Source organism: Bacillus rossius, chromosome 17 (assembly GCF_032445375.1).
Source record: "Bacillus rossius redtenbacheri isolate Brsri chromosome 17, Brsri_v3, whole genome shotgun sequence".
Classification (NCBI taxonomy): domain Eukaryota; kingdom Metazoa; phylum Arthropoda; class Insecta; order Phasmatodea; family Bacillidae; genus Bacillus; species Bacillus rossius.
Genome location: NC_086344.1, coordinates 193,533 through 221,386, shown reverse-complemented (window position 1 = coordinate 221,386; position 27,854 = coordinate 193,533). Strand labels below are relative to the sequence as shown.

The 27,854-nt window shown below is 38.3% G+C and overlaps 2 protein-coding genes across 2 annotated transcripts in view; one reads left to right on the top strand and one right to left on the bottom strand.

The window, feature by feature from the left end:
• Nucleotides 1-603: 603 nt before the first annotated feature.
• Nucleotides 604-27,854, bottom strand: part of LOC134540915 (fatty acyl-CoA reductase wat-like) — a 43,669-nt gene continuing 16,418 nt past the window's right edge. Inside the window, exons 3-7 of the mRNA XM_063383988.1 lie at nucleotides 23,756-23,865; nucleotides 20,282-20,477; nucleotides 17,723-17,977; nucleotides 12,409-12,666; nucleotides 604-3,685 (exon numbers count right to left, since the gene is read on the bottom strand). Coding sequence (XP_063240058.1) covers nucleotides 3,589-3,685; nucleotides 12,409-12,666; nucleotides 17,723-17,977; nucleotides 20,282-20,477; nucleotides 23,756-23,865 — 916 coding nt within the window. The 3' untranslated portion in view covers nucleotides 604-3,588. The remainder of the gene's footprint in view (nucleotides 3,686-12,408; nucleotides 12,667-17,722; nucleotides 17,978-20,281; nucleotides 20,478-23,755; nucleotides 23,866-27,854) is intronic.
• LOC134540861 (zinc finger BED domain-containing protein 4-like) lies at nucleotides 6,694-12,497 on the top strand. Its single transcript, XM_063383875.1, has 2 exons — nucleotides 6,694-9,113; nucleotides 9,208-12,497. Exon 1 carries the CDS (start codon nucleotides 7,483-7,485, stop codon nucleotides 8,857-8,859), a length of 1,377 nt encoding a protein of 458 aa, XP_063239945.1. The 5' UTR covers nucleotides 6,694-7,482; the 3' UTR covers nucleotides 8,860-9,113; nucleotides 9,208-12,497.

Genomic DNA, 27,854 nt, shown 5'->3' with positions numbered 1-27,854 from the left:
CATATCTATATACAGTTCCTTCTGAATTATTGTGACCTCGCAAGCTTGGAACATTTATTAGAAAAAACATACCAGACTGTATATCTCCTGGGCTAGCAATAGGAAAAGTTTCTATAAACTGGCAACTTTCAGGATTGTCCTCACTGTCTGAATCTGAGTACACATCATTGTAATGGAGACGACACCCAATCTCTGTCAACACAGATACAGATGGTTCAAAATCAGATTCATCAATTTCAGCTCTAATCGTAACTTTTGACATCAAACTTGATGAGGTCTTCCCAACTAGAATGTTATTAAAATCGTACACCCTGAAGTGATGACTTGCTTGTATTTGTGGAATTGGAAAAACACTTTTCCAGTAGTTATTTAGTACTGTTTCATTCTGTAACACCTCTGTCTTGTCAACATAAAAACTTTCTATTCCAGTAACTTTCCTGTTTACGTGATCATGGGATGAAATCTCTAGCAGTTTCAATGTGAATTCTGTCTCCTTTTACTGTCATCCACACATGTCGTTTGACTGTAGATATTATATTAAAGTGTTCCCAGCAAAATAAACTAAGAGGTATTAAGGACTACAGACAAGACATGAAAAAGAAGTTTCATGTTACTACCTAGTTTTAATTTAAACACACAACTTTGGCATACACAGCCAGGAGAGTGTTACACTTTCTTTTACACATATTACTTAAAATAATCCAAGGTAAGCTACTTTACTATAATTACATTTATAATTTAAATAGCTTGTGAAAGTTTGAGGCAGTTATTGTGGGACAGTTTGGCAGATAAAATTCCAACTAACCATTTAAAACAAGAATTGGTTTCATAACACATCTACAAAATTCTTTTTGGTTAAGTTTTTGTTTTCCAGTACAATAATATGGTACCTTAACAATTTCTGTACACAAAATCAACATGTTAATAGCGCTTGTAACACCCGTTACCAATGCTACGTAACACCCGTTACCATATTTTTACTCCTTAAATTTCAATATTAATATTTTCTTTGGTAATCAAAATGCTACTGAGAGACATGACCTCACATTTGTTAGACATTAATTTTATAAGTGTTATGGTTTAGTTATTATGTAAACTTTTATATGTTTTTGGTAACGGGTGTTACACAGATGATATCAAAATAAACTTGAGCTATATTGAAGCAATTTTAATTATCTTACTATTATTGAGAATGCTGCAGTAAAGTATAAACTTTCAACAAGGTCACTGCACTAAAATCAAAGGCATCAACTGATTATCAATATTAAAAACAATATTGCCAACTTAATGAACAATTTTACTCTTGATTCCCCACACAGATAGACAAAGTTAAACTGTATAAAACAAAAGAAATAATTAATGAATCATAATAATTTTTTGGACAATGGACTGTGAGACTTTTTTCTACAGTATTACGTCAATAAACATTGTTTATAATTTTTTTAAATTTTTTGCACTTAGGCTCATTTTGGTATGGAATGGCCCATGTAGCAATAAACCCGGTATAGTCACTTTCGTAAACTTTAGGGGACATACCAAAAGTATGTACTGGTGTGACAAATGAAACATTATGATAAAGAAACTACCCTGGAATATACTTGGTAAAATAAAATAGTTGTAGTAAAAAGGAATCACAAGTTATTACACTGTTGATAAAAGAGTATCCTTTCAAAGTCAGAACTGCCTCTGTAGAATAATGTACATTATATTATTTCATAGCATAATTTTTACCTATACGTACCATTTTTTTTATATACATATTTAATCGCAAAAGGTGTGAATAGATGGTCAGTTTGGTTTTATAATAAAATTAATATATCTGCAGCTAATGGAGTGGAATGTAAGTTTTGACATATGATTTATAAACATGGATAATTTACTAACTATTTTTTACTACTTTGTGAAATTCTTTTTAAGGGGTGAAAGAATGAAAATGTGGTTTTAACATTAACAAATAATATCTTCTGATAAAATAAAACTTAATTTAATATATTGGCAATGATTAGTCAACATGCCTTTAACTAAATTCTCTAATTAAATGTTCTCTGAAACAACACACCTTTAGTTTAAAAAGGGGTAGATATAAAAAAAAAATGTATCCACTAAATAAGTACCGCCAAGATAAATTACAATTAAAAATATGCGTACTTTTATTACAAATATTTTTGATTTCATATCCACGTTAAAAAAAAAGTTTAGTTTGGTATTATTTTATCTACGGATATTTTAATATTCACTAACATAGGTATCCACGTGAAGAAAAGAGAAGATGGATGAAAAATTTTGGAATTTTGTTTAAGTACTACTAATATTATTAATATGAATAAACTCATAAGCTTAATATGAAATTTGATGTCTGTACTGTAAATTTAAAATAAATATGGACTTGACTATAAAATCTTTAAATATGTTTCTGTAATAAGAGGAAATTATTTCATTATTCTAATCATAGTTATAACCCAAATAAATTAAAGGGTAAGCTTAAATGATGGCACTATATTAATTAAAAATGAAATAGATTAGTGTTTCTTATATATATTTTTAATTGGTTACCTCATAAAATGGAAAAGGAAGTAAGCGAGATTTCATCAAGGTAATATATATCCTTGGACACACTAAAATGGGAATTATAAAGTTAGATAATTTGTACTAAAAATTAAAATAAATGTTTACGCATAACAACTTTATAAAAAAACATAAATTATTTTTTGTTTCTTTTTCTTTTGAAAAAAATATCTGGAATTAAGAACATACTTTTCTTAAAATGGTGCAGTGTCAGCAATAGCCTGAAATTGAGTTAGCAAAGCAGCGGGTTATTCGCTAGTCGAAATATACATTTTCTCAGGTTCTTAATTTAAAAATTATCATCATAATTATTTAGATTGTTATCTCTACTCATGAAAAATACACATAAAAATACAAAAAACATACTTTTAGGTTTCTTAAAAAATGTTTACTCAAATTGTTGCTTGCTGCTTGTAGCAGTAATCTAATAAAATTTATGTATTTGGAAAACAGTGTTTAACAGCACGTTGGTCAGCGGTTGTGAGAAAACAATTTTTAAAATATTTATTTAGCAATGTGTTGTATATGTTACAGTTGGTATGTGTGTTTTTAGTATTGTAAAGTTGGTGTAATTTCCATGTTGTGTATTCGTTCTCTAGTAAAAGAATGGCCTACTGGGCGTTCAGTCATATTGTGGTGTTCACGCAGTAAAGTTATGGAAACGTCCACTGTCTTAGTTCATTACAGTCTCAACACAATGGTACCAACATGTTATTTTCATTGCACAGTTTTTAATGGCAAATTTTTAGCACAAAGAATTAATTTGTGAACAGATCTCGCCCAGGTCGTGATCATGGTCTGCTGCGTGCTCGGTTATGTTTCTTGATGTTGGACCCAACATCGCGGAACCGTCAAGAAACACTCTGGTGCCATGATTCCTCATTCCTTCGATCTGGTTATTTTTTGTTGTTTTTGTTTTCCAGGGCGTGGAAAGTCGTCCCGTGGCGACTGAAGAACCCGTGTCGAGACGGGCGGTCAAATGGGCCAGGCGCGCTGTGCCTTGCGCTGGGAACGCGCACGCGGTCAAATGGCCTGGAAGAAAGACGAGAAGAGCACCCAGTTGACCTTCAGAGCTAGCAGCACCAGCGCGGTCTTCGTCGCCGTGTGCAGCCAGTACAGCCTGGAAGAAAACAAAACAAAAAAAAAAAACAGGTACCTAATGACTTTGGTTTCCAAAATTCTCTCAAGATGAAGGTACATCTAAATACATATAATTAGAGACCGGAAAAATTCGCGAATTCATTTCGCGATGGGCTAAAATGCAAATGGTTACACCTCAGTGCTGCCTCTGCTATTTGCTCACGAATCACCCGGATGACTCTGGGCCAATGAGAAACACTCAACCAAAGCTGTATCGAATCACGGGCTGCTACGTTGGGACGTCTCACAAGACAGCAGCCAATGAGTGGGTGACATTTGACCGAGTGTACGCAGAATTATGGAGTTCATGCAGGAGGTCATTGAACGTGTGAATTTTTCCGGTCCGTACATATAATTTTACTTTACAAAAACTTTTTTTTTTAATTTGCACGAAGAAAACATTTTTCATTCATTAGCTTTCTTTTATAAACTAACCATACCCACTGAAATCCATGTAAATAATCCTCTGCAGGCTTAAACTAATGGACACGAATGGATCAGTACCTCTGTAAATACTGGATTATTTGGCATACTACATGCGCATTTGTATCATAGTCAATTTTAGGTTTTCGGTCAGAATTTAGTTAAAAAATATTTGTTATGATTATGGAATCATATATTTTAAAAAAAAATTGAACACAGCATATGTACATCTGTAAAGTGTAGCTTTGTAAACGACGGTGAAAGAATTATTAAAAAGGTTGTAGTATTTTTCGAGTTCATTCGTTACAACTCACAAACTCACGAGCTCTCTTTATAATCTCAGTATGGATGAAATAAGAAAATAAAAGACTTTACTTAAACTTTTTCCCGTAAATTTCATAAAAATGCATCACGTCTAACATAAGAGTTATCTATTTCATCCGCAAGTGTGTATTTATGCCCAACTACCAGTAAATGTTATTGAAATTACTTGTTGGTTCATACATGATTGTCAATTATACTTGGCAATCTACGACAACATTGCACAATAACTTGATATTATATGCCAGGAATAGTAATTTTTTTTTTTAGAATCACAATTAATATAATATATTTTTTATCTGTACAGCCTATAGGAGATTTTTTGTCAAGTTAAATAAGAAAAACAATAAATAAAAATAGTGCATTTATAAGCACCTACAGTAAATATATTAAAAATTAATTTTAGTTTTTAATCCTACATTGCAATGCTTTACAGAAATAATTTGGTGTATGATTATCATAATATAGTCGGAAACATTTAAGAAAACACAAATTAATAAAATATTAAATCTGCTACTAACATGTAAATTTGTTTGAATTTTAAAGTCAAAAGCATTATCAATTGGAGTTCAATTATTTCGTACATACAGATAAGACAAAAAAAGTCATGTTAGGTTTTGTTTAGGTGAGTAATTAGCTAACAAGAAAAAGACACTGGTAAAGTAATAGTTAGGTAAATCACACTCTCTTCAATTTAATTTATTTTTCTTGATGGATGCACCTAGTGTTGATATTGTATGCCAGTACTCATTAGAGAGAGACCTTGAGTGTGCTAGAAGCTGTCATGGAGTAGCGACTATTGTAAGGACATGTGACGTACTTGCAGGTACTTTCTACTTCACCTGTGGGCATATGGCAAAAAACAAACCATTGCAAAAATAATGCTTGACTACGCCTCATAAAAGTTGATATAAGCGCGGATTACAATTTCCTTTAGTTAAGGAGAGTCTCAGAAGCCATGTTTATTTTTTTAAAAATTTCTCGTCATTACTGCCTTAAAGTTAAAGGCTATTTCCGTGAATTTAATACTCAACCTGTTGCATTGCTGTTATGTTCAAAAATATTTCCAAGACGTATTAACTAAAAGTGATATGTCTGCTTTAACAAGCGATGACAATTACAACCAATTGCGTGAATTTTTAAACCCACTATACAAAATTTGTTTAATATATGTTGAAAATACGTATTTCTTTTGACTGAATGACAAATGCAAGTCACGTATAGTGTTTAATTTACAGAAATAACCCTAACTATTATTGATAACAAAAATGTAAGCAAGTCTTTCAGAATCGCCATTGATGTGTGCATATCTAACCTCGGTAACGAACAAATTTATGCGTTCTGATGTTGCAAGTAAACTTATAATACGAAAATAGGACACGACACTCAACGTAGATTTTTTTTAAAAATAATTCAGAGCGTGATAAATATTAGAAAAGCATTAATTTTAAGGGAAATAATGTTTCCCCGTTTTAAAACCTAACTAAAATTCTGTTTTAAGAAGATGGTACTCTTGATTTCTCAGGGCCAGCCGAACAACAGGAGAACCGAATGCGTCGCAGCTCTGAACATGTCACATTTATTTCCCCCTAGGCCGGAACTATCATCGGCTTGCGTTTTTGAGGTTATACTCCTTCAGGCTCGTTGAGGGTGAAGTTTTAGTATGCACCGGAAATACAATGAAATAAGCGACTCTCACAAGACGGAAATTTAGCAGTTTGGAAGTTCAAGGCAGGTGCATGCAGAAACTGCCAAAGCCAAGGTCCGAAGTCTTCAAGATAGCGAACCCACGAGTGGCAACATGCACCCGTATATATTAACTGCCGCGAGTTTTGGGGATGTACTAAGCGTATTGGTGTGCCAAGGTATACTTTGACAGTGAATGTATCCTGGAATTTTTTTTAAACTTGAATAGTTATAACGAAATATAATCGCAACTTAAAAAATTACCGTTTATTTAATAGCCAGGAAAACTTTGTTGGAACAAGCACGAACAATATTTAAAATTTTGTTGATTCTCTAAATAATTATGAACGCTGCCCAAACATTTAAGTATTTCTTAGGGATGGGTCGATTCGATTCTCCGATTCCTCGATACCACCGATTATTAAAAAATTTGGGTACCCAGTATCGGGTACTAAAAAAGGGCAAGGTAGGTTAGGTATCGGTTAAGTTAAGCAAATACAGTAGTGATATATTTTCGTCTGAGCTTTTCTTACATATTTTAATATATCTTACCTGCCGTATGCGTATCAAATTCCTAATAATGCTCATTATTATTAAATATTAATTTTATACGAATAAAAATAAAAAATAAAAACAATGTTACCGGGTATGTTTAACCTCTAATTAAAACTCCACGATCGAAGAACATTATTCTTCACTCATGTATTAGACGTAAATAAATTGTAAAAAGACTAATTAATGTTATTTACAGTTAAGAAAAGTCCATTGTTTTTTGTGAAGAAAGTGACGGTTATGAAACGAGATCACATCACGTGTCGTCACCATTTTAGTTTAGAGCCATTCAAGGATGATGGCCTCCACAACACCTCTGGTGGCCAGAAAACATAAAGTCAAGTCGAAACGTATCGATTCGTTGCGTACGGGACAATTTGTATAATGAAAGCAACAATCGATTTTAAAGAATTCTCTGGCCATACCGCCAACAGAGGCTCGTGTTTATTACTTGCAAAGGAAAACGGTAATTCCCCGTCGTGTAAACTCTTAATTGTCTATGCCGTCGTGCTATTGAGGTAGTGAGGTTACTGTGAATTGTTTCGCATATGATATTTATTTGGCACAAATATTGTTTGCTAAAACTATTTTCAAGTGTTTTGCTAGTTTGTTAGTAAAACGAATGTTCGCCGACTGTCGTTTCAAATTACGTGTCGAATGGTCTGATATTGTATCAACATGTCTAAAGTTTGAGAACATTTTCGCATCAATAGCGAAAATGACAAATATGCAATTTGTAATCATTGTAGTTCGCAAATTTCACGGGGCGGTACTTCCAAATCTACAACCAATTTAATGAAGCATTTGAAATCCCGGCACACATTACTACCAGAAAAAACAGAGTGTTTGCAGAAAAACAAACTTTTGTTTACAGCACTGTCACCAACCAAGTCAAAAGGTACCACAGAAAAAAGTAGTGCTACCTTTGAACCCATTTTGAACAAAGATGATATGTTATCGGCGTTATCGCCTGTTAAAAACCCCCGTCTAAATGTTGGTCTTTTTTGTGCACAGCCTAGTACTAGCAAACAAACTTTATGTGAAGATGCTTCTTCACTGGTAGTTGAAAAAAAAACCTTCCAAAATATTGTACCTTTTTCTGCACAGCCCAGTACTAGTAGACAAAAGCATGAGACCTGCCAACCAACACTGGCACATTTCTTGTCAGAAAAATCAAAATTTAAGCCAGGGGATAAATGTGCCGAAAAATTTAATTGTTTGATAGCTCAAATGATTTGCCTTGATCAACAACCTTTCAGCATCGTAGAGAATGTAGGTTTCAGGCAGCTGGTACAGGCGCTAGAACCACGGTACACAATACCGACACGGAAAACATTTTCGAACAAACTTATCCCTGAAATGTATTCAAACCTGAAAGAAAATGTTAAAAAAGAACTTGAAGATGCAAAATATATTGGAATTACAACCGACTTGTGGACCTCAACCTCACAAGATGATTATCTTAGCATTACGGTACATTTTATTGACAACGATTTCAGTTTCAAACACTACTGTATTGAAGTGAAGCCTTTCCTGGAAGTTTCTCACACAGCATCAAATCTGTGCAGCTTTCTTGTTGAAACAATTACTCTGTGGGGCCTCCAAGATAAAGTAGTTGCCGTGGTCACAGACAACGGACGTAACGTTGTTGCTGCATTGTCAGCATCCCCTTTTGAACACATCTCCTGTTTTGCCCACACATTGCAGTTGGTTTTGAAAGATGCATTTTTGAACTCGAAGCTTGTTTCAAATTTGACTTCAGCATGCAGGAGAATTGTTGGTCACTTTAAACATTCATCCAAAAATTGCAAAATTCTTGCAAAGTGTCAAAATATGGCAGGACTTCCAAATCACAGACTCATTCAAGATGAGCCAACTAGGTGGAATTCCACCCTCCACATGCTAAAAAGACTTGTTGAACAAAAACAAGCTGTTATACTGGCTTGCAGTGAAACTAATAATTCCCAAACAGTATTAAACAGTTCTCAGTGGACTGTCATAGATCACTGTATTTCAGTGCTCGAAATTTTCAACAATGCAACTTTACAAGTGAGTTCTGCAAATTCCAATGCATCTGAGGTAAGTTATACTTACTCTACCATCTGTGAACAATTATTAAAGCATAACATTGATCAGTCAACTTATCTTTTTTTTTTTTTTTTTCAATTTTAGATTATTCCTCTGGTGCATGTTATACAACATGAGTTACAAAAACCTGCACCACAAGGATCTGGTCTACAAGGCCTAAAAATGATCTTCTGGCTTCACTGGTGCAAAGATTCAAAGATGTTGAAAGTGATAAAACCCTTGCCATGGCCACTCTTTTAGATCCCAGGTTCAAGAGTATTCCATTTAGAGATAGTAACAGTTTGCATAATGCAAAACAAAGACTTCTGCATGAAGTTGAACAGTTGAATATTCACAAGGTAGGCCTACGTAATGATATATTATATACAATATATAACTTTAAAAATCTGTCAATATTATGTTGGTTATTTACTGCCTATTTGTTTTCTTCAGGTTGGTGACTCTGAATGTGAAACATTACCAAACAAAACATGCGCTGCATACTCTGATCCCAAAGATATTTGGTCCAAATACTCTACAATATTTGAGCAGCAAGAAGAGGTAGCTGACAAAGTCGCTCAGTCTGAAAAGGAGATTGAAATGTACCTGAGTGAAAAAACACTGCCAGCACAATCTTCCATTGCAGAGTATTGGAAGAAGAATCATAAATTTCCTACCCTGTATGAACTTGCAGTGAAGTACCTTTCCATACCGCCTTCAACAGTCTTCAGTGAAAGGCTATTCAGCACAAGTGGCCACATTTGTGACACTAAAAGGAACAGGTTGGACCCTGAGCGTGTCAGGATGCTCGTTTTCCTTAACAAGAACTTGAAGAGAAAATAATTTGTATTACCACGTCTTAAAATATTTTTTTTTCTTAAGTAAGCTCTAGATTATGAGTTACTTGTGTTTATAATATATATTATGTAATTTTTAAGATATACAATGTTTTCTGTTACTTGTATGATATAAAAGTGTATCATCATATTTTGTTTCGCCACATGTTTGTTTCATAACCATAACTGTATAATAAACTTATTTGTAGTGTAGCTATACAGGTTTTGTTACCTACTCTTTTTTACACTTGCAGTGAAGTATAAATAATCAATATGTACAAGTGTCATTTTTAACAGTCTTCAGCGAAAGTCTATTCTGTAGAAGTGACGCGAAAATTATTTGGTCACTCCTTGAACAAGCAAAGATGCTTTTTTTTGAGCAAAGAACTTGAAGGAATATAATGTGCATAACTGCATAACCATTATAGTGCAATTTTATTTTATGTTTATTGTTTATGTATGGAAAGTCTCTTTAACAGTCTCGCATACAGGATTTATTTGTGGAAGATGCTGAACATTTAATCCTAAGTTTATAATTATCCTTTATGCATGTTATTATCATTATGTAATGCATTAAATTCTTAAATAGTTTTAATTATGTGACCAGAATTACCAGGAATCTAAAACTGGAATGACTCGGAATCGAGAATCGAAATATAGGAATCGGTACCGGTATCGGAATCGATAAAAATGTGTACTCAACCCATCCCTAGTATTTCTCAAACAAATGTTGCAGTCCAATATATACGTTAAAAAAAATAAACTTAAAAAAATATAGGTATTAATAATAAAAAAATTAAAAAACCCTTAACCTCATTTTGCTGATTCAACATTTAAAATTAAAGGTCCCTGCTTAGTCAGGGGTGTGTCTGTGTTAGTGAGGCGGAATGATAAGCGCGACGTTCACTGGTTCTTCTAGCACGGTGTCACCTCTAAGCACATGGCTTTGAAGTGGTGCGCAGTCTTCTCGTCATCACAGGAAAACTATGAATTTGGGCGGTGACCATAACATTATATGTCATAGAAATGAAGATTAAGGTGTAACTCAAGTCCCTTAAAGTGCTTTCAAGTATCTCTACCGGTTTTATGCTTAAAAAATACTCTGAAACACGTCTAAAAAACGGAAAAAATTTAATCCGAAAACAAAACTACTTATTGGCCCTCAGCGAATGCTTAAATACTTTTCGTGAACAGACCCCACTCAGATATCTAAGTAGTTTTGAAATCGAGTTGTTTTTCCTGAAATTCTGCACATCGTATGTGTATCCAAGTAGGCAGGGTCCTTAACAGTAAAAATTTCATCATAAAATTATTTATTCAACATGGCATTGAAAATATGACTAAAAATTTATTTTATATCTACAGTATAATGAACGCTGGGCTATCTCTACATTTGAATGTTAAATAAGGGTTGTCAAAATGACGTTACAACATTTAATGTATTTTTAAGTTGACATTTCTTTTTATGTAACATAAAGACATATATAAGACAGTTTTACTATTAAAAAAAGTTTTACTTTTTTAATAACCATGCACGGTGTACATTATGATTATCCGATATTCACGGTAAACCAAATATACCGATTAATTGCATGTCCACACATGGCAGCATCGTATTTACACATTTCATTTCCAACCGGCATCCGTTCCATTCACGTAATTACTCGTGCTAAATGCCATCAACCCAGAGCTAAAATGTTTACATGAAAAAAAAATTAAAATGGCGTGCGAGACCCCATTATAAACAGTCACACCCATAAAATACCACGAGCCCAGGTTTTTCCCTGTGTCTATGCAGGTTTTACCTGGGTCCAACTTAACATGGTTTTAATCTAGAATTAAGATAGGGGAGTTAGCCATGGCTGGCCAATCCCCCTCATAGCACATAATGCATGCGTTTTCTCCTGCATGGCTAATACCCCGCATGTGTAGAGCGTATAGGCTTCGGTCTAGTTGTACCTAGGTCCCTCCCTAACTCGGACCCCTCCTACAAGATGATACACTTAGTTTTAGTTAGATTAAGAAAAATAATTGCACTCGTACAAAGTTTTGGGTGTTACAAATGCATGGCACATACCATTAGGTGGATAAAAAGTGTTTTCTCTAATAGTCTGATTCACACATATATTGCATTGCAGAGTAAAGGCGAACACTGTAGCCGAACTGATACTACCTGGCTTTGTATACCATCGTAAATCATAAGTTTTAATACAATTTGATTACACTATCTTTAATTTCTCTAAAACATAAAAAAAAATTGAGTGGAATAATCATTGGAGTTGCAGTCATTCTGGTGGGAAAAAAATAATTAAATACTGAGCACCCATTATTACTTCACAGGAGAAACTATTCGTAACAGTCACTATTAATAACAAGGCATTCCATGTAATTATGTGCAATGCTGAAAAAAAAAACCAAACTTCTTAAAAATTAAATGGGTACAAACCAATGTTAACAAGAACAGTTAAAACCAAAAGAGAGTATTTCTATTACATCACCTTATAAATAAATAATAGATTTAATTAAATAATGCTCTTGAAGAAATACACTTGGAAGATGTATTCTCACTACAAATTTTGTTTAAGGTAAAAGGCTGTGTATAAAAAATTTGCGCCCTATGGCGTGTATCTGGCAACTGAGCAGGCCGAACAGGGAATAGAAGAAATTGTGAATTGGCAAGAGAGAGGAAGCGGCAGTTTGACTGCAATTCAAGGATGAGATGCGCTGCAGTATACATTCCGTTGTTCAAGAAATGTTCCCTGCTTTGTGAGTGTCGAGGACGAGAACTCGGAAGCCAAGGAGAGGGTCGCGCACTCACCTCCTGAGCTTGACCCTCCCCTGCGGCACGGTGCTGGGGTCCTCCTTCAGGATGTTGATGCGGCAGCCGTACATGTACTTCTCGATGAAGTCGTCCCAGTCCAGCCCGGCGATATCGAAGTCCCAGAGCGTCCGGTCTTCGGGCGACAGCCGCCTCCACAGCGCCACCACGTTGCCGTCGTCGAAGTCCCAGTTGTGCGTGCCGAAGTAGGATATGACTTTCACGAAGCGGTGGATCTTCTGGTACACCTTCAGCAACCTGCAAGGGCATCATCGCGCTGTGAGGGCAGAGGCGAGGCAACGGACGGAAAATGTTAACTAATGATTGTAACATTGTAAAGTTAATATTGTGACGTATTTTATGTCATTTTTATGACTAGAAACTATAAAATTAAGTATCAAAGGCTAGTTGTACTATTATAAAGTTAATGATATTCCATTTTCATAATATTGTAGGTGTTCTGAAATTATATAAAATGTTCTAGAAAGTTGTAGAATGTTTGAAAATATACAAGAATATTTTCCAGCTTAGAAGAGTATATAAAGTCAATGGTGAGACGTTTGCTTCAGTATATTTTTGACAGTCGATTACAGCTGATCAAAAAAAAGGTTAAAGCGATAGAAAGTAAAATAAATTTTAGTGAATATTTTCCAATGTAATAAACATAAGTAAATTTCTAAACGAAGTTAACAGTTTTTAAAAAAATTAAAATAGTGGTATATAAAATAATATTCATTTTAAGAATTTTGTAGATGTAGAACATTGCTATATGTCGATGTACCATTATGTAATACATGGAATGCAACAAGGCTAATCTTTCAACGACGAAAACAAGTTACTCCACTTGAAGGTCGAGAAGGAATCTTTAAAATCGACTTATTGGGACGAGTGTACACAGTGCATACAACTTATGATATCGTAGCTCATGTGAACATAAGTATTGGTGGAGTAATATATTTGAATTGCAACAGGGGGTACTGGAAATACATTTTTAATAAATTTGATCTTAGCTAAAATACGCGCCTAAAAAGATCTCGTTGCATGCATTAGCATCATCTGGAATTGCGGCAACATTAGTGCCAGGAGGACACTCTACTCATTCTGCTTTGAAACTACCATTAAATGTTGCAGAGCAAGAATTTCCAGTTTTTAATACAAGGGAGGACCCATAAAAAAACGGACTTAGAGATTGCTGCCATTTGTAGACGTAGTAGGGAGTTCTCCCGCTAGATGGGGTTAGTAGATACCTTCACCAAACAGATGCCCAGACGACATTAGTTTGTAGGGTAACGTTTGATTGTAGTATTGTTTTTTTCTCATACTGTTCTTGTGTTCCGCCTGCAAAGTCTTTATGACCAATTTAAAAGTACAAAGATTGTGTTCAAAAATTTTGTTTCCTGTTTTGAAAACTCCGCAACTGAAGCATACCAAATGCTTCAAAGGCTTTCAAGGAGGATGCTGTTAACTGCAAACAAATTTCCGAGTGGTTTGGGCGCTTTAAACATGGTGAGATGAGTGTTGAAGATCATGCTCGTTCTGGGCACCCTTCACATCTCGAAACGATTAAAATGTTGAAAATCAACGAGGATCGTCGTTTCACGATCGACGAAATCGCATTAAAGATAGGAGTGAGTTGGAGCTCGTGCCAGCGGATTCTGACTGAAGATTTGTGAATGAGATGTGTTGCTGCTAAATTTGTTCCTCACCTTCTCAAACAGGATAAAAAAAAAAAAAACACATTCAATTGAATTTGAGCCAGGACTTGAAAAAAGAGATTGAAAGTGATCCAAACTTTTGGACCACAATCATTACAGGTGATGAGAGTTGGTGTTACGGGTATGATCCAAAAACGAAGCAAGCGTCCAGCCAGTGGAAGACTCTCAACTTCCGCAGACCAAAAAAAGCAAGACAAGTGAGGTCGAATGTTAAGACGACGATCATTGAATTTTTGGATGTTCGTGGAATTGTGCACTGGGAATTTATTCCCGCTGGTCAGACTGTTATCCAGAACTTTTACTTGGACGTTTTAAGATGTTTGCAATAGGATGGCAGAGGAAACGCCCAGAACTTTGGCGATCAGGTGACTGGTTGCTTCATCACGACAACGCCCCCGCACACACGGCCTTACGAGTGGACCGCTATTTGGCCTCTCAGTGGTGGTCTGTCGTTACCCGCTCTCTGTATTCGCCAGACGTAGCTCCGTGCGATTTTTTTCCTGTTTTCAAGAATGAAGAAAATTCTAAAAGGGAATTGTTTTGATAATGTGGAGGCGATAAAAATTGCTTTGCAAAGGACACTGGAGGATATCAAAGTTGAAGAGTTCGAGAGGTGCTTCAAGCAGTGGGAAAAAAGACTTAACAAGTTCATCATATCTTATGGAGAGTACTTTTAAGGTGACTGAAGGAATTTTGTTAAAAAAAAAGAAATATATAAAAAAAACAATTTTATGGCAAAAATTTGTTTATTTTTTTGTCCACCCTTGTATATCAAGAGCATTTGTACGAGATAAAGTTTTAAAAGAACGTACTGTAATCATTTGGGACGAATATACATACTATGGCACATAAAAAAATAATTTTTGAGCATTACATAGAACACTACAAGATCTCAGAGGTAACTCAGAATTAATGGGAAGCGCATAAGTTGTACTTTCTGGAGATTTGCGGCAAATACTTCCATTAATTCCAAAATAAACTTCAGAAGATTAATTAATGCATGTTTGAAACAATCATATCTCTAGCCTTAAGTGAAGAAAGTACATTTAAGAACAAATATGAGAGTTCAACTTTCTAATGATGAAGTGAAATATTTTGCCAAAAAACTCTTACAAATTGGTGAAGGCACATACCCTTGTGTAACTGGCCAAAGTGAACTTACAAATTATTAAAGTATTTTCGTTAACAGCCCAGAAAAATTAATAGATTAAGTTTATCCAAACATTGTAGAAAAATTACACAAATTCAAATTGGCTTATTGAAAGAACTATTTTAGCGATAAAACATGAAATCATTGATGATATAAATTAAAAATCCAAAACATCCCTGACAAAGATTGATTTAATGTTTGATACAAACAAAAGAATTAATTTTCCACAAAAATTTTAAATTCAATTCAAGTGCCTGGAATGCCTTTACATTAAAAAAAAAAATTGAAAATAGGATCACCAATAATTTTGTTAAGGAATTTGTATACACCAAGACTATGTAATGGAACAAGAATGACATCGTAACAGTTATCAAATAATGTAATTAATGCCAAAATCATGTCAGAAAAAAATAAAGGACAAACAGTATTTATTCCATGGATTCCAATCATATCTACCGAACAGCAGTTTCAATTTAAAAGATTCCAATTTCCAGTAAGATAAGCATAAAGTTATTGTGATATTAGTTTACAAGAGTCGTGCTTTTCTCGTGGGCATTTATATGTTGCTTGTTCTAGAGTAGGAAATCGAAACAATTTATATATCTATTCACCAAACAATAAAATGAAAAATATAGTTTCTAAGCAAGTTTCGTCATAGTTTAGATATAAATTAATTAAGTATAAAATGAATTAAAAAGGATATTAAAAAGTTTGTTTTGTTTCGATAAATCTTGGTTAGATAAAGTGCACAACATATTTTTACCTGGGCAGTGTGGTATTGCAGCTAGTTTTGGTATAAGTCATAAGAGTGTACACAAAATTTAATTTCTGATAAGTCCTACAGTAATATATTAAGAAATGTACATTATTTTACTTTTACCATTACCATAAATTATTTTGGCAGACAGTTACAAATAATTTAATTTGTAAAACACACAGAACCTTTTTTTTTTTTACACTGAATGTATGCTTGCGAAAACTTTGCTGCATTTCGTTATCGAGGCCGGTAGACGACCCCTCGTGTGAAAATGTGCATAATTAGGTGAAGGTTTTTATCACAAGCGCTGTTTGTGAATGTATTCGATTGAAAGCGAGCCCACTATTGTTCGATTTACAGGCTATTGCAAGCGAGCTAACTATTGTTTGATTTATTGCCCATTGCCAGCAATAACTAGGCTTTCGAGTTTGAGCCATGTCGAAGTGGCAGTGTGTAACGACATTTCGCTCTACATTGAAGGTAATTTAAATTGATAAATAAATCATCTTCAGGTTGAGGATGAATCATGTTTAGGGTTGAGAATGAATCACATTCAGGAAAAGATCAACTATCTTAAGGATTGAGAATCAACCATCCTCAGAGTTGAGGATCAAATATAGTCAGGTCTGAAAAAGAACTATATTCAGAGATAAGAATCAACTACCTTAAGGGCTCCGTATCAAAGCAGGAAAATTATACATTGATAAATAATCCATTTTTGGTTTGAGAATCCACCATATTCAGGGATGAGAACCAACCATTTTAAGAGTTTAATAATCAAATATATTCAGAGTTCGGAATCAAACCTTAAGATCCCTGCAGTAATGCAGAGTGTAAAGTTCGTACACACAACCAATGCGATGCAACTGAACATCGAAAGCCAATGATATAGTTTATATTGTCCGATTGCTCGAAATTTTTTCACGATGCACGGTCATGCACAGAGGCTGAATGCTACAGGACAACCAAAATTACAGTAGGCTCTGGACAGCTCTGCACTAAAAAAACAAAACAAATGAGCCTCAGTCACAACACTGGGCAACATTACATGAGAGTAAAAAAAAAAACTTATCTGAAATACAGTTTTCCATAGTGGCGTTGGCCTCCATAGCGGAGACGGCAACTCATTGGGTCTCTGGTTTTGAATCCTGGCTAGGACATGGATGTAATTTGTGTTATCCTAATCATCTCCTTGGTATGCACCCAAACACAAACAGTAATTATATAACTACTCGGGGTTGCAAAATAAATACAACATTATGTGTGTGGGGGGGGGGGGGGTGTAAGGAGGAATAGTTGCTTACTGGTGACTGTCAAACTTACCAGAGTGCCACTTATCTTTTTATATTAAAAAAAGTGTTTAGAACACGAACACTCGCCTCCCACCAAATTGTCCTGGGTTTGATTCCCGGTGGGGCAACAACCGGATGTTCCACGAGTGGGAAGCATTGCTGTGGACTGTAGATTTTCTCGGGGTACTCCTGTTTACCCACCAATTGATCCTGTCACTGCTACATCTCACATCTCATTCCATGCTGGTCGGAACGACAGGTCTGTCCCTCGGATGGGGCAGCCCGTCTCATATGAACGTCAGCCCCGTTCCATCCGTGTAGAATCTACCTCGGGTGGGAAACTAAATGTTCGATTTAAATTTCTTTTCGCTGTGTTTTCCATCGACCTCGTTGCGCTCACTTGGGCTTCCTGAAGACGGCGAGGGTGGCTGCGTCCACCAGCAGCGCGGGTAGGAAGTGCAGGAAGAAGGACAGCAGCAGGTAGACGTGGTAGTGGCGGGTGAGCGTGATGGTCGGGTACCATATGGTCTTGGTGGTGGCGAGCTTCGGGCCGATTCGTTGGGCCGTGCCAGAGAACTCCTTCCACAGGATGGGCCGCCGCGTGGACGACACGTAGTTGTAGATGGGCAGCGAGCCAGCGCCCCTGCCGCCCGCCCTGCGAACCAACGGGCGGAGTTCCAGCCAGGGTTCACTTGCGACATTATCCACGCCTGATTATTGAGGGCCTCAATGATTTGCTTGCTGGTCATATCTTTTAGGGGACGGTGTAGCCATCAATGAGAATAAACATACAGTTATACCCAGCCCATTAACAGGGGAAGGGACGAAATATGTCAGCAAATCCACCTCTCCAAGGGCCTTTTAGGTAAAACTAGAGAATGCTTTCCCACTCGGTAACTCTGGGGTTGTTTAGCATATTGACATTCTTGGCAAGTCCACACATACTCCTCAACCTCCTCATCCTCTACCAATAAAATTACCATGAAATCTTCTGTACAGTCTTTCCTACTCCACTGTCGCCACCCACCAAACTGTCCTGAAAGTCCCTCAGATCTTCTGGCACATACAACCTTTTACTATCTACCTAATTCATAAAATACAAAACTCCATTTACCACCACATATCCAATGAATTCCCCCATTCCTATTTTCCCAATCATCTCCTGCACCTTTTGGTATTGAACTTGCCACCACTGCATTTTCTTGTACATCGTGGGAAATTCCTGCAATACATTACACGTTCTACAATACCCCTCTCTGGTCCTGCCAAAACAGCTTCAAACTCCTCCGAATCGAACATCCACGGCATTCTCCTTGCCCCTGATGTGCTTGCTTTAAAGTTTAACCGGTATAGGTGCATGATCCACCTGACAATTTATCCTAACTGGAGCGTCAAGAGGGGGAGGGGGTAACCAAGTAAAAGCTTGGTTGTTGGTGCCGAGGTCAAAGGAATTATGCTTGAAGAAACTAAGGAACATTCAAAGTGTTCCACAGTGAAAATGTATGCCAGTGTCTCCTTTTCATGTACCTATGCTGTAATTTCATTCATGTTTATTAAGCATCCAGCTCATGAAAATGACCAGTTGCAACCCACTCCCTGCTTCCTGCAATAAAACAGCTCGTAACGCAGGACTTGTTGCGTCCACCGGTACCACAAACATTTTGCCTAAATCTGGCAGATCCACCACAGAGGGTGGGAAATAGCATACTTAAATTCCTTAATTGCTTTTTTCTGTTATTCATCCCATCTGAAGTATCCCCTTTCTTCTTTAAATTATTCAAAGGAGCAAACAATTCGGCATTGAAGAAGTGACTGAAATAAACCCACCTACCAATAAATCTCATGATGCTTTTCAAAATTTTTTTTTTTGCTCAGAGAAGTTGACCGCGGGTACTATTCTTTCCTCGTTCATTTTATTTCGCTCTTCCTAAATGACGAATACTAAAATCATGTTCGGTTTTTCGGCCCAGCACACATTTTCTAGGTTTACTGTTAACCCCACTTCCAATCAATTATTCTAGCACTAACTTAAAATTTGTTTTTCTGCACATTACTTCAAATAAATTCATAATTTGACAGTAAAAAATGGTTTAATTTTTATAAGAGTTCATTAAATTGATTTTAAGAATCTTAAAAAATCTTTTTTAAGACTTATTTAGAGAATGATATTTTAGTACTAAAGTATATTGTTTTATTTTAGAAATTAGACAGTAATTTTTGTCTTATTTTGAATTTCAAGTGTGCAAGATTTCATCAAGATGTACCAAAAATATTTTTTAAGTGTTGGGAGGGTATGACTGACGTAGTTTTTCAAAATATTTTGTAGACAGTGTTATTCCTTACAATCTTTCTTATTTTTCTTTCAATATTAGACACGGACTGTCATTTCTGCCAATTGATCCAAATTTCATCAAGAAGTTATAATATTCAGCTTTAAGTGGTAGCAAAGGGAATAGGGTGGGTTTTGTTTCTAAATCTCATTACTAATTAACCATCATCGGGTATGGCTAAGCAGCATACACACGATGTTTAGGATAATGCAACATAGCGACGGTTAGATAGGAAGTAACTTCAACCACGTCCCAGCCAGTGGCGGTCCTAAGAGAGAAGCGAGGGAGGCAATTACGCCCTACCACTATTTTTTCCCCCAAAAACAAAACTGGAGCGAAAGCAAAAATAATTTACTCCAGACCACATCTTGACTTTGAAGTATGTTACAGTTTTTTTTGTAAAAATTGTTAAATTTTTTAGTGCTACTGCACTGTATTCAATTTTTTTTTTAACTTTTTAGGCATCAAAAATGTTTTAAAATAATCTTTTAAGTGACAATTTAACATTTCTGATTGGCTATTTAACTGGGAGGTACACAACTGCCCGGTCACGTGCCCCTCCCAAGGAACCTGATGGGTCCGCCACTGGTTGCAGCATTGCCAACCCTGCGGAAGGCGTGGTCGCTCACCCGTGCACGCTGTGCACCTCCCAGGCGGACGCGATGAGCGCGCCCACCGACATGTCGACGGGCACCATGTTGGCCACGTTGTTAGGGTCGATGTTGACGACACGCAACAGACCCACGCTGACTCCCAGCAGAACGCCCGTCGGCCCGTAGATGTTGTCGATCCAGCCCGGCTGTGGCTCGGACCGTGTGCCGATCACTGCGCGCAGAACAATAAACCACAGAGGTTACAAAAGTTAGTGTTTGCCTACCATGGAGGTAACAATCTAGGAGTGCATGTGTGCGATGGAGATAACAAGTTTGGAGTTGGTGTATGCCACTGAGGTATTGCGTCAACTAGTGGTAACACCGATAACAGGTAACGAGTTGGGAGTGTGTGAGTGCCTAGCAGCAGACGTCGCCCTGCAGACGCCAGGCGGCCCGCGAAGAGCAGCCTCCCCGCTGCAAATACTGCCCATTTGAAGTGTAACACTGGCACCGCGAGTGTCCCTTCAGGGCCACCATCAGTAGGTGGACGAAGTTCACCCCATGCCATCGGGAAACGGTCGTTAGGGGGCAGAGAGACAGCTGGGCCCCGCACTCTGACTTACTGAGCAGTCATGTCGCACCGTTCGCCTGATGGTGGGGCCAGCCCACCACCATGATGGGCCTCGCTCCTGTTTCGCGCCGAGCGCCACCACTCGTGGAACGTCACCAGCGACCCCGGCAGCAGCTGTTGTACCCGTAAAAGCACTGGTGGGCACTGCCGCCAGCCATTAATATGTCGCGGCACACCTCGTACCCGAGGCAGAGGTAACACCTTGTCCTGCGATGGTGCAGCTGGCCACTAGGGGCACCAGCACGATGGTGGAGGGCATCACTAAGGTTAGACTTAACATCAGTAATCATGTCAGTCAGACAGAAGCTCTCGTGGTGTCCAACCTGCGGGAGGAGCTCATCCTTGGGGCTCCTTGGCTCGACCAGGTGGATGCCACCATAGAGGTTTGTGCCGGTCGGCTGCACCTCAAAACGCAAAACCGTTGGACAGTTTATGGAGTTCATCGAACTCCGCCTCCTACTCCCGCTCAGTCACCTGCCTGGATGATCTTTGGCACAATGTGCCAGATGAGTACACTGGTCTCATAAACTGAGTGCTGGTGAGCCAACTGCAGGTCTTCGCTGCTTCTGATAAGTTACATCGCACGACGATCACCGAACCGAACACTCCATCCCGATGGTTGTACATCAACCGCCGTATGTGGTGTTTTAGTTTGGGCCCCGGGAGATATACAAGAACAGATAAGCGAAATGCTGTGAGATGGGGTCTTCGTGTCCAGCACCTTCCCGTATAACTGCTGAACAGCGGTGACTAGCAAAAAGGATGGCATGCTACGTTTTTGCATGAATTTCAAACCGATAAATTGCTTCACTATTCCAGCCCCGCCACTGCTAAGAAACATTACCGATGTCCTGGCCGGCCTGGGAGATGCTAAGATCTTCACGATAATTGATCTCAAATCCGATTAATGGCAGGTGCCAGAAAGTCCCGCTGACCGCCCCAAGACAGCATTAACGGCACCTAATGGCATTTTCAGTTCTGCGCCTTGCTGTTCGGGCGGATGGATGCCCCCGCTACCTTCCAGACCATGATGGTCCATGGCTTGGATGGCAATATTGTTAATTTTACCATGGCCTACCTTGATGAAGTGATCATCTGGTCACGTATGTGGGAGGACCATGCCCATCATTTGGTCCTGGTCCTCGAATTGTTGGCCAGACATGGCCTCACCTGTGCACCGAGTAAGTGTCACATTGAGGCCGAGGAAATTGAGTTCCTGGGGCACAGTCTGTGCAGCTGGAGCTCGTTGAACACAAACCGGTGCCGCGCACCTGGAAGCAGCTCCAGAAACTCATGGGGCTGCTGATCTGGCTCTGGTCGTTCGTCCCACACTTCGCGTCAGTCACCGCCCCGATGACCGACCTCCTGACACCCAAAGACCAAGTTCCAGTGGACAGCTGCAGTGGATGGGGCCTTCCACAATGTCAAATTCGTAATTGCCACACCTTGACCCGCCTGAAGCCCGACCCCCCACTCTTCGTCCAGACTGATGCCAGTCAGGATAGGATGGGCACGGTCCTTTACCAGGTGAGCGACGAGGAACAGAAACTCGTCGATACGCAAGCACCAAGTTCGGCCCAGCTGAGAGGCACTACCACGCCAATGAGCAGTAGTGCCTTGTGGTGGTCTGGGCCCTCCAGTGCTACTAGTACCACCTCGAGGGTCACCCGTTCACGCTGCATACAGACAGCAAGTGCCTGCGCTGGCTGGACTCTGAACAGGGCTGGAGGCCCAAGTTTACTCATTAAACCATGGTGCTCCAGGATTTTTCCTACTCTGTCGAGCATGTTCCAGGCAGGGAGAACCAACTGGCCGACGAGATTTCCCGACAACCGGACCTGGCCAACGAGTTTCACGACGACCAGTGGTGGGAAGAGCTTCCTCTGAGGTCCGAGTCTGTCAGAGACGATCCAGAGCCGCAGTCACATACCTCATACACATTGTGCAGTTCTCCTGGTACCCCTCCCGAGGTAAAGCCTGCCACGCTGGCTGAGTTGATATTTACTCCCTTTTGCACACGTGCTTCGCTACGGCCTTTTAGTGGAAGAACACACTCGCACTGCTTAGTACATTTACCTCGTCTTGTAGGAACACCAATACTGCACCTCGAATGAAAAAAAATAAATAAATAACTGAATGGAATTTAGAAAAGCAGCTCATGAAACATAACACACAGAAGAAAAAAAACTGTTACAATCAATATTTTCGAGAATAAATATGATATTGAAAAACCATATTGAACACCATATTGAATTCAGCAGTTTTCTAAGGGCCTTCAAATTTGCATTTATTTAACCAACAATACCGAAAGTGAATGAAGCATCAAAAATGCAGCAGCCATTGCCAGGAGACGAATAGGTCATCATTAACAATGCAACGGCCGTTGCTACGGAGATGAAGAAAACATAGGAGACGAATAAAACATAAACAATGCAACGACTGTTACCACGGAGATGAAGAACGCATAAACAATGCAACAGCTGTTGCCACGGAGACAAAGAAAGCATAAGCAATGCTATGGCCATCCCATCGCTATGGAGACGAAGAAAGCATTAGCAATGCTACAGCCATTGTCATGGAGATTATCGGGAAAACGATCAAATTTAATTGAAAAAAATTAGTGTAATTTTGAAAAAATCTCTTTGGGTGCAAACATATCTCCTTTGCCGATTCCATATAACAAATTTCACAGCTCTACTCCTCGATGTATCCACACTAAGCGAAATAAAGACAAACTTTCTCCTTTATTATTAATAATTATTGACAAGATAAGAAAAAGAGGGAAAAGGGTGAAAAGTTCTGCGGTGGTGTGCTTTGGGGTGGGGAAGGAAGACCATGCCGAAAAAACCCTGCATTCCACACAACAGTTCGTCACTCACCCACGGCGGGACGGAAGATGCCGACTGGCAGGTCGCCGGCGTACTCCTTCACTACGTTCTCGGCGATCGCTTTGGTGTACACGTAAGTGTTCGGGTACTTGCCCAGAAACCTGTCGGGAAAAGCAACAACAAAATAAGGATCAGTTCAAAATTAGGGAAAAAAAAACAAACAAATTAACAGTAACTGTAGGTTGTGTGCACAAGATTTGACCATCATTTTTTCAAACCTACTGATTAACAACACACAGTAGGGTCGTGTGCATGCGATAGATCCTGCGTATAGGAGGGAAATAACCTTTTATTTTTTCTGTTACATATGCATGGAGTGGAGAAACAGTCAATGAGAGAAGAGTAGGGTGCAATTTAGGGCGGGACTTGAGAACTGTTTATATTTACCAGGCATATTGTTGCAAGAAATTGTAGAGCTCTTACAATGCTCAGGTAATTCCTACACTACTTTATTTTAAAATATGGTTATTATTTAGAAAATAAATAAATCTAAATATAAAAAATTAAGAATAAAAGATTTGGTAGCTAGAATTGTTAACTAAAGATTTTACATAATTGTTCACAAACTGTTAGTCAGAGGTCACTGGATAATTTTATGGTAGGTAGTTAATATAGTTAATTGCTAACTCTATCTACATATGTCCGACACATCGCAAAACTTAGTTAGCTAAAATTAACAGTAAGATTTTGATTATAAACCCGTTTTGTGTGCACATTCGTGTACACGGCCTGCTGTGCACACCCTTATTATTTTAAACTAGCTAATGCCCGGCATGTGTTGCAATGCCTCAACATTTTTGGTAATATGTTTGAAGTTGGTACACCCATACAAAACATCTGGCTCCATCTATTTCTCTATACATCTCTATCTCTCTATATATCTCTAAGCATATCTGTCTCTATTTACATATTTATCTATCTCTATACCTCTTTTAATATCTCTCTATATATCTCTATCTCCTCCCTCTATATCACTCTTTTCTCTCTTTCTCTCTCCTCTGTATACCTATATCAATATATTTCTATATATGTCACTTTATAACAGTGAAAATATCAATAATCTATGTTTTTACATATCTATAATGCCGACGAACATTTCAAGTTGTGGTGAATAATGCATTACAGTATTTGCATTGGTGCGATGAACGTACGTCGTTCGTTGAAATCTCCAATGTTGTTGGCGAAACTTCAGCCGATGAAACAGCACCTTCTGTTGCCTCCACTGCAGTCGGTATTAGGATCTCCGACTCCATCAACGTCGCTGTCATCGTGGTCTGCACCATCGAATGTAGAATGTCCATCAAAGCCGACATTGTAACAGCAACTAAATCTTACGACACTTACTGAAGATAGCCTATCAGCTCTATACTATGGTGAGAGGTTGACTTAGGGTCCTGTCATTTGAAACTTGCTTATATACTTATGGTTGCTGGTGTACTATGAGTCAAAACTAATACTTTATTAAAAAATATTTTTTTTAGTTGGTTAAACTGCAGGTACCTTAAAACTCTATAAACAAAACTCAGTTCAAGTTTCACGAAATTATTTTTAAAAAATATACAAATATATATTAAGTTTCCACATTTTCGTAAGCAAAGTTTTTAACGATGCACAGACTGCCACATTGACTGTGGGTGCTGTCTCGTCAACTCCGGTTCCTACTGGTTCGTCGATTACAGTTGCAACTGGTTCGCAGGTATCGGGCTCAGACACACAGGCATCCGACTGGACATCTTCGACAAAACCTTCGGTAACGACTGTTTCGTTGAGACATGGACGTCTGCGACCATGGCTGCGACTTGGCTTTGTCTCGGTGCTTATTGAGACAGGATCACTGACTGAACTACGTCGAGACACACGTTATTTGGGCATGGGCATCTGTGTAGATGCTTCGCAAATCGCAACAGGTTGCAACACATCCAAGTTTGGTGTTGTACCTGCAGAATAGATGACTACCTCGTCGATACTGGCTGGAAGGATTGTGTGCAGTCTCATGTGATAGATGGCACAGTTTCCAGGTTCACAGCAATCTAGTAGCTGCTGAGTCGGTTCGTTGGACACAAGAACGAGCGAAAACTGTCAGTGCTGAGCGACTCCATCACAGGTTCCCGTATATGTGCGCGCATATCCAGCATCCCAGTAGCTGTACTCGACACATCTGAAGCTAGGTCTTACACTCACGCACACGTTAGCGGGATGAAATGAAAACATCTTATTGAAAGTCGGACGACAACTGAAGGCAAAAACTGTAGTACACAATTTATAAATGCAGGCTCTTACTCACACTGATAGTGCCATTTCCGCATTAGCTGCGAGTTTGTACAGGTATATACTCGTTCAAACTTGTCGTGTGGCTGCACGCCATACATTGCACTATGCTTTTGAAGGGAGGAACAGTCATAGTCGGTCTGCCGGTTGTGTTTCACACAATTTGCTCAGACATTTCTTCTGCATAGGTTAGACGACATAAATAATGCCACGCGGATTCTGCAGTAGCAAATCATCTAGATTGTTTTTCACTTGGTGGTACAGAAATTTACCTTCGTCCCACTCCAGGCCATGGTAGTATTTGCATAGCCTTTCGTTTGAATGTTAACATTTTTCGTCCAATAATTTCCAGGGATACGGAGGCAGGAAAGTGCAGGTCATAGTCCTGCCATCGTCCTGGAAAGGTAACGCCAATCTCCTTGAGCACGAATCCATTCTGGCTCTGGAAACCTTGTAGTTTGCAGTACATTTGACGCTAGCAAAGTTTGGTCACAACTAAATTAATATCGCAAACGAAACAGTATTCAGGACAGATTTTCAGAACCTTGTCTCGGCAATTTTACGATCCAAGCCGATCGTGAAGTAACAGAAAAAAAGCATAGGTGTTTGGTGGAGCGATATCTCGATCCTACAGTCGATGATGTTTCAGTTTATTCGATCATCCTGTTTGGAAACATCAGACACCATTAACGGAGTCTTGTTCTTGAAATCAACATCGATGACTGTCCACGACCACAATATGCTTGCTGAAACTTGGCATACATTAGATATGCGAGAAGAAATCTTCCGTTTTCAAAGTCCATGTTCATATCAACGTACAGGTGGCTTTCGCTGTTTAAAAATATATTTTACATTACTTATTAGTTATCGAATACGGAGCGGCTCACTCCTCCATTGAGCTGTCTTCCGGTCTGAATCCCGACGATGATGTAGCTTGGCTTTTCCGTATCGAAGGTAGACTTTACTGTCCAATTGATACGCTTTGAGGCAAGCCAGGATAAGTTTCCATGCTCAGGATCGGTAATGATAAGTCAAATTTGTTTGCCATTTTCTACATTCTTCAGCATCTTGATAGTTCAACCGTGCTCATTTGGATGCGAGGCAGCAACCATTCGATAGACTGTAGTGTTAGAGAGACATCCTATGGGTTTTCTGCAGCGGCGAAAATTTATTGCATTAATGTGCGACGAGTTCCGCGAGCAGTGCGGCACAGTGAGGAGAGCGGACTTTGGAACTTGACAGACACAGAATGACTTGGGGATAAACATTTTTAAGTGCGAGTAATTGGTGATTAGGCATTTTTAAGTATGATTATTTGTTAGTGATGCAAATATTAGAAATCAATAAAACTGTTGAAAAACGTAATTGGGCTATCCCTATACGAACCCAGTTCTACCCACAACTTTATTGAACTTTATTAAAACTGCGTGTCAAATCTACCATTTACCATTTAAATCCTGAGATGGGAAATTGACTGCCCGCAGTTCTGATGCGTGACCTGTCAAGTGTTATCTACATGACTGATTTATTTTCATAACTGCACAGTCTTTAAATACTGAAATTTTTTTGCTAGTTACAATTTCCTTTCCTTTGTTTTCTGTCCTTTGGTTAAAAAGCGGAGGCACAAGTGACCACAGTGTATTCTGTGCCGTTAATTAGTAAATTCGACACGATATATTTTAAATTTTTATTATGATTTTAAATTTTTGTGTGGAAATTTTATTTGCTCTACTATAGTGTAATTTTAATTTGTTAGTCTGGTATACTCCTCTGAGTTAAACTTTGTCTCAGTGCTCTGAAGCCCCTTTCCCATCGGCGTATC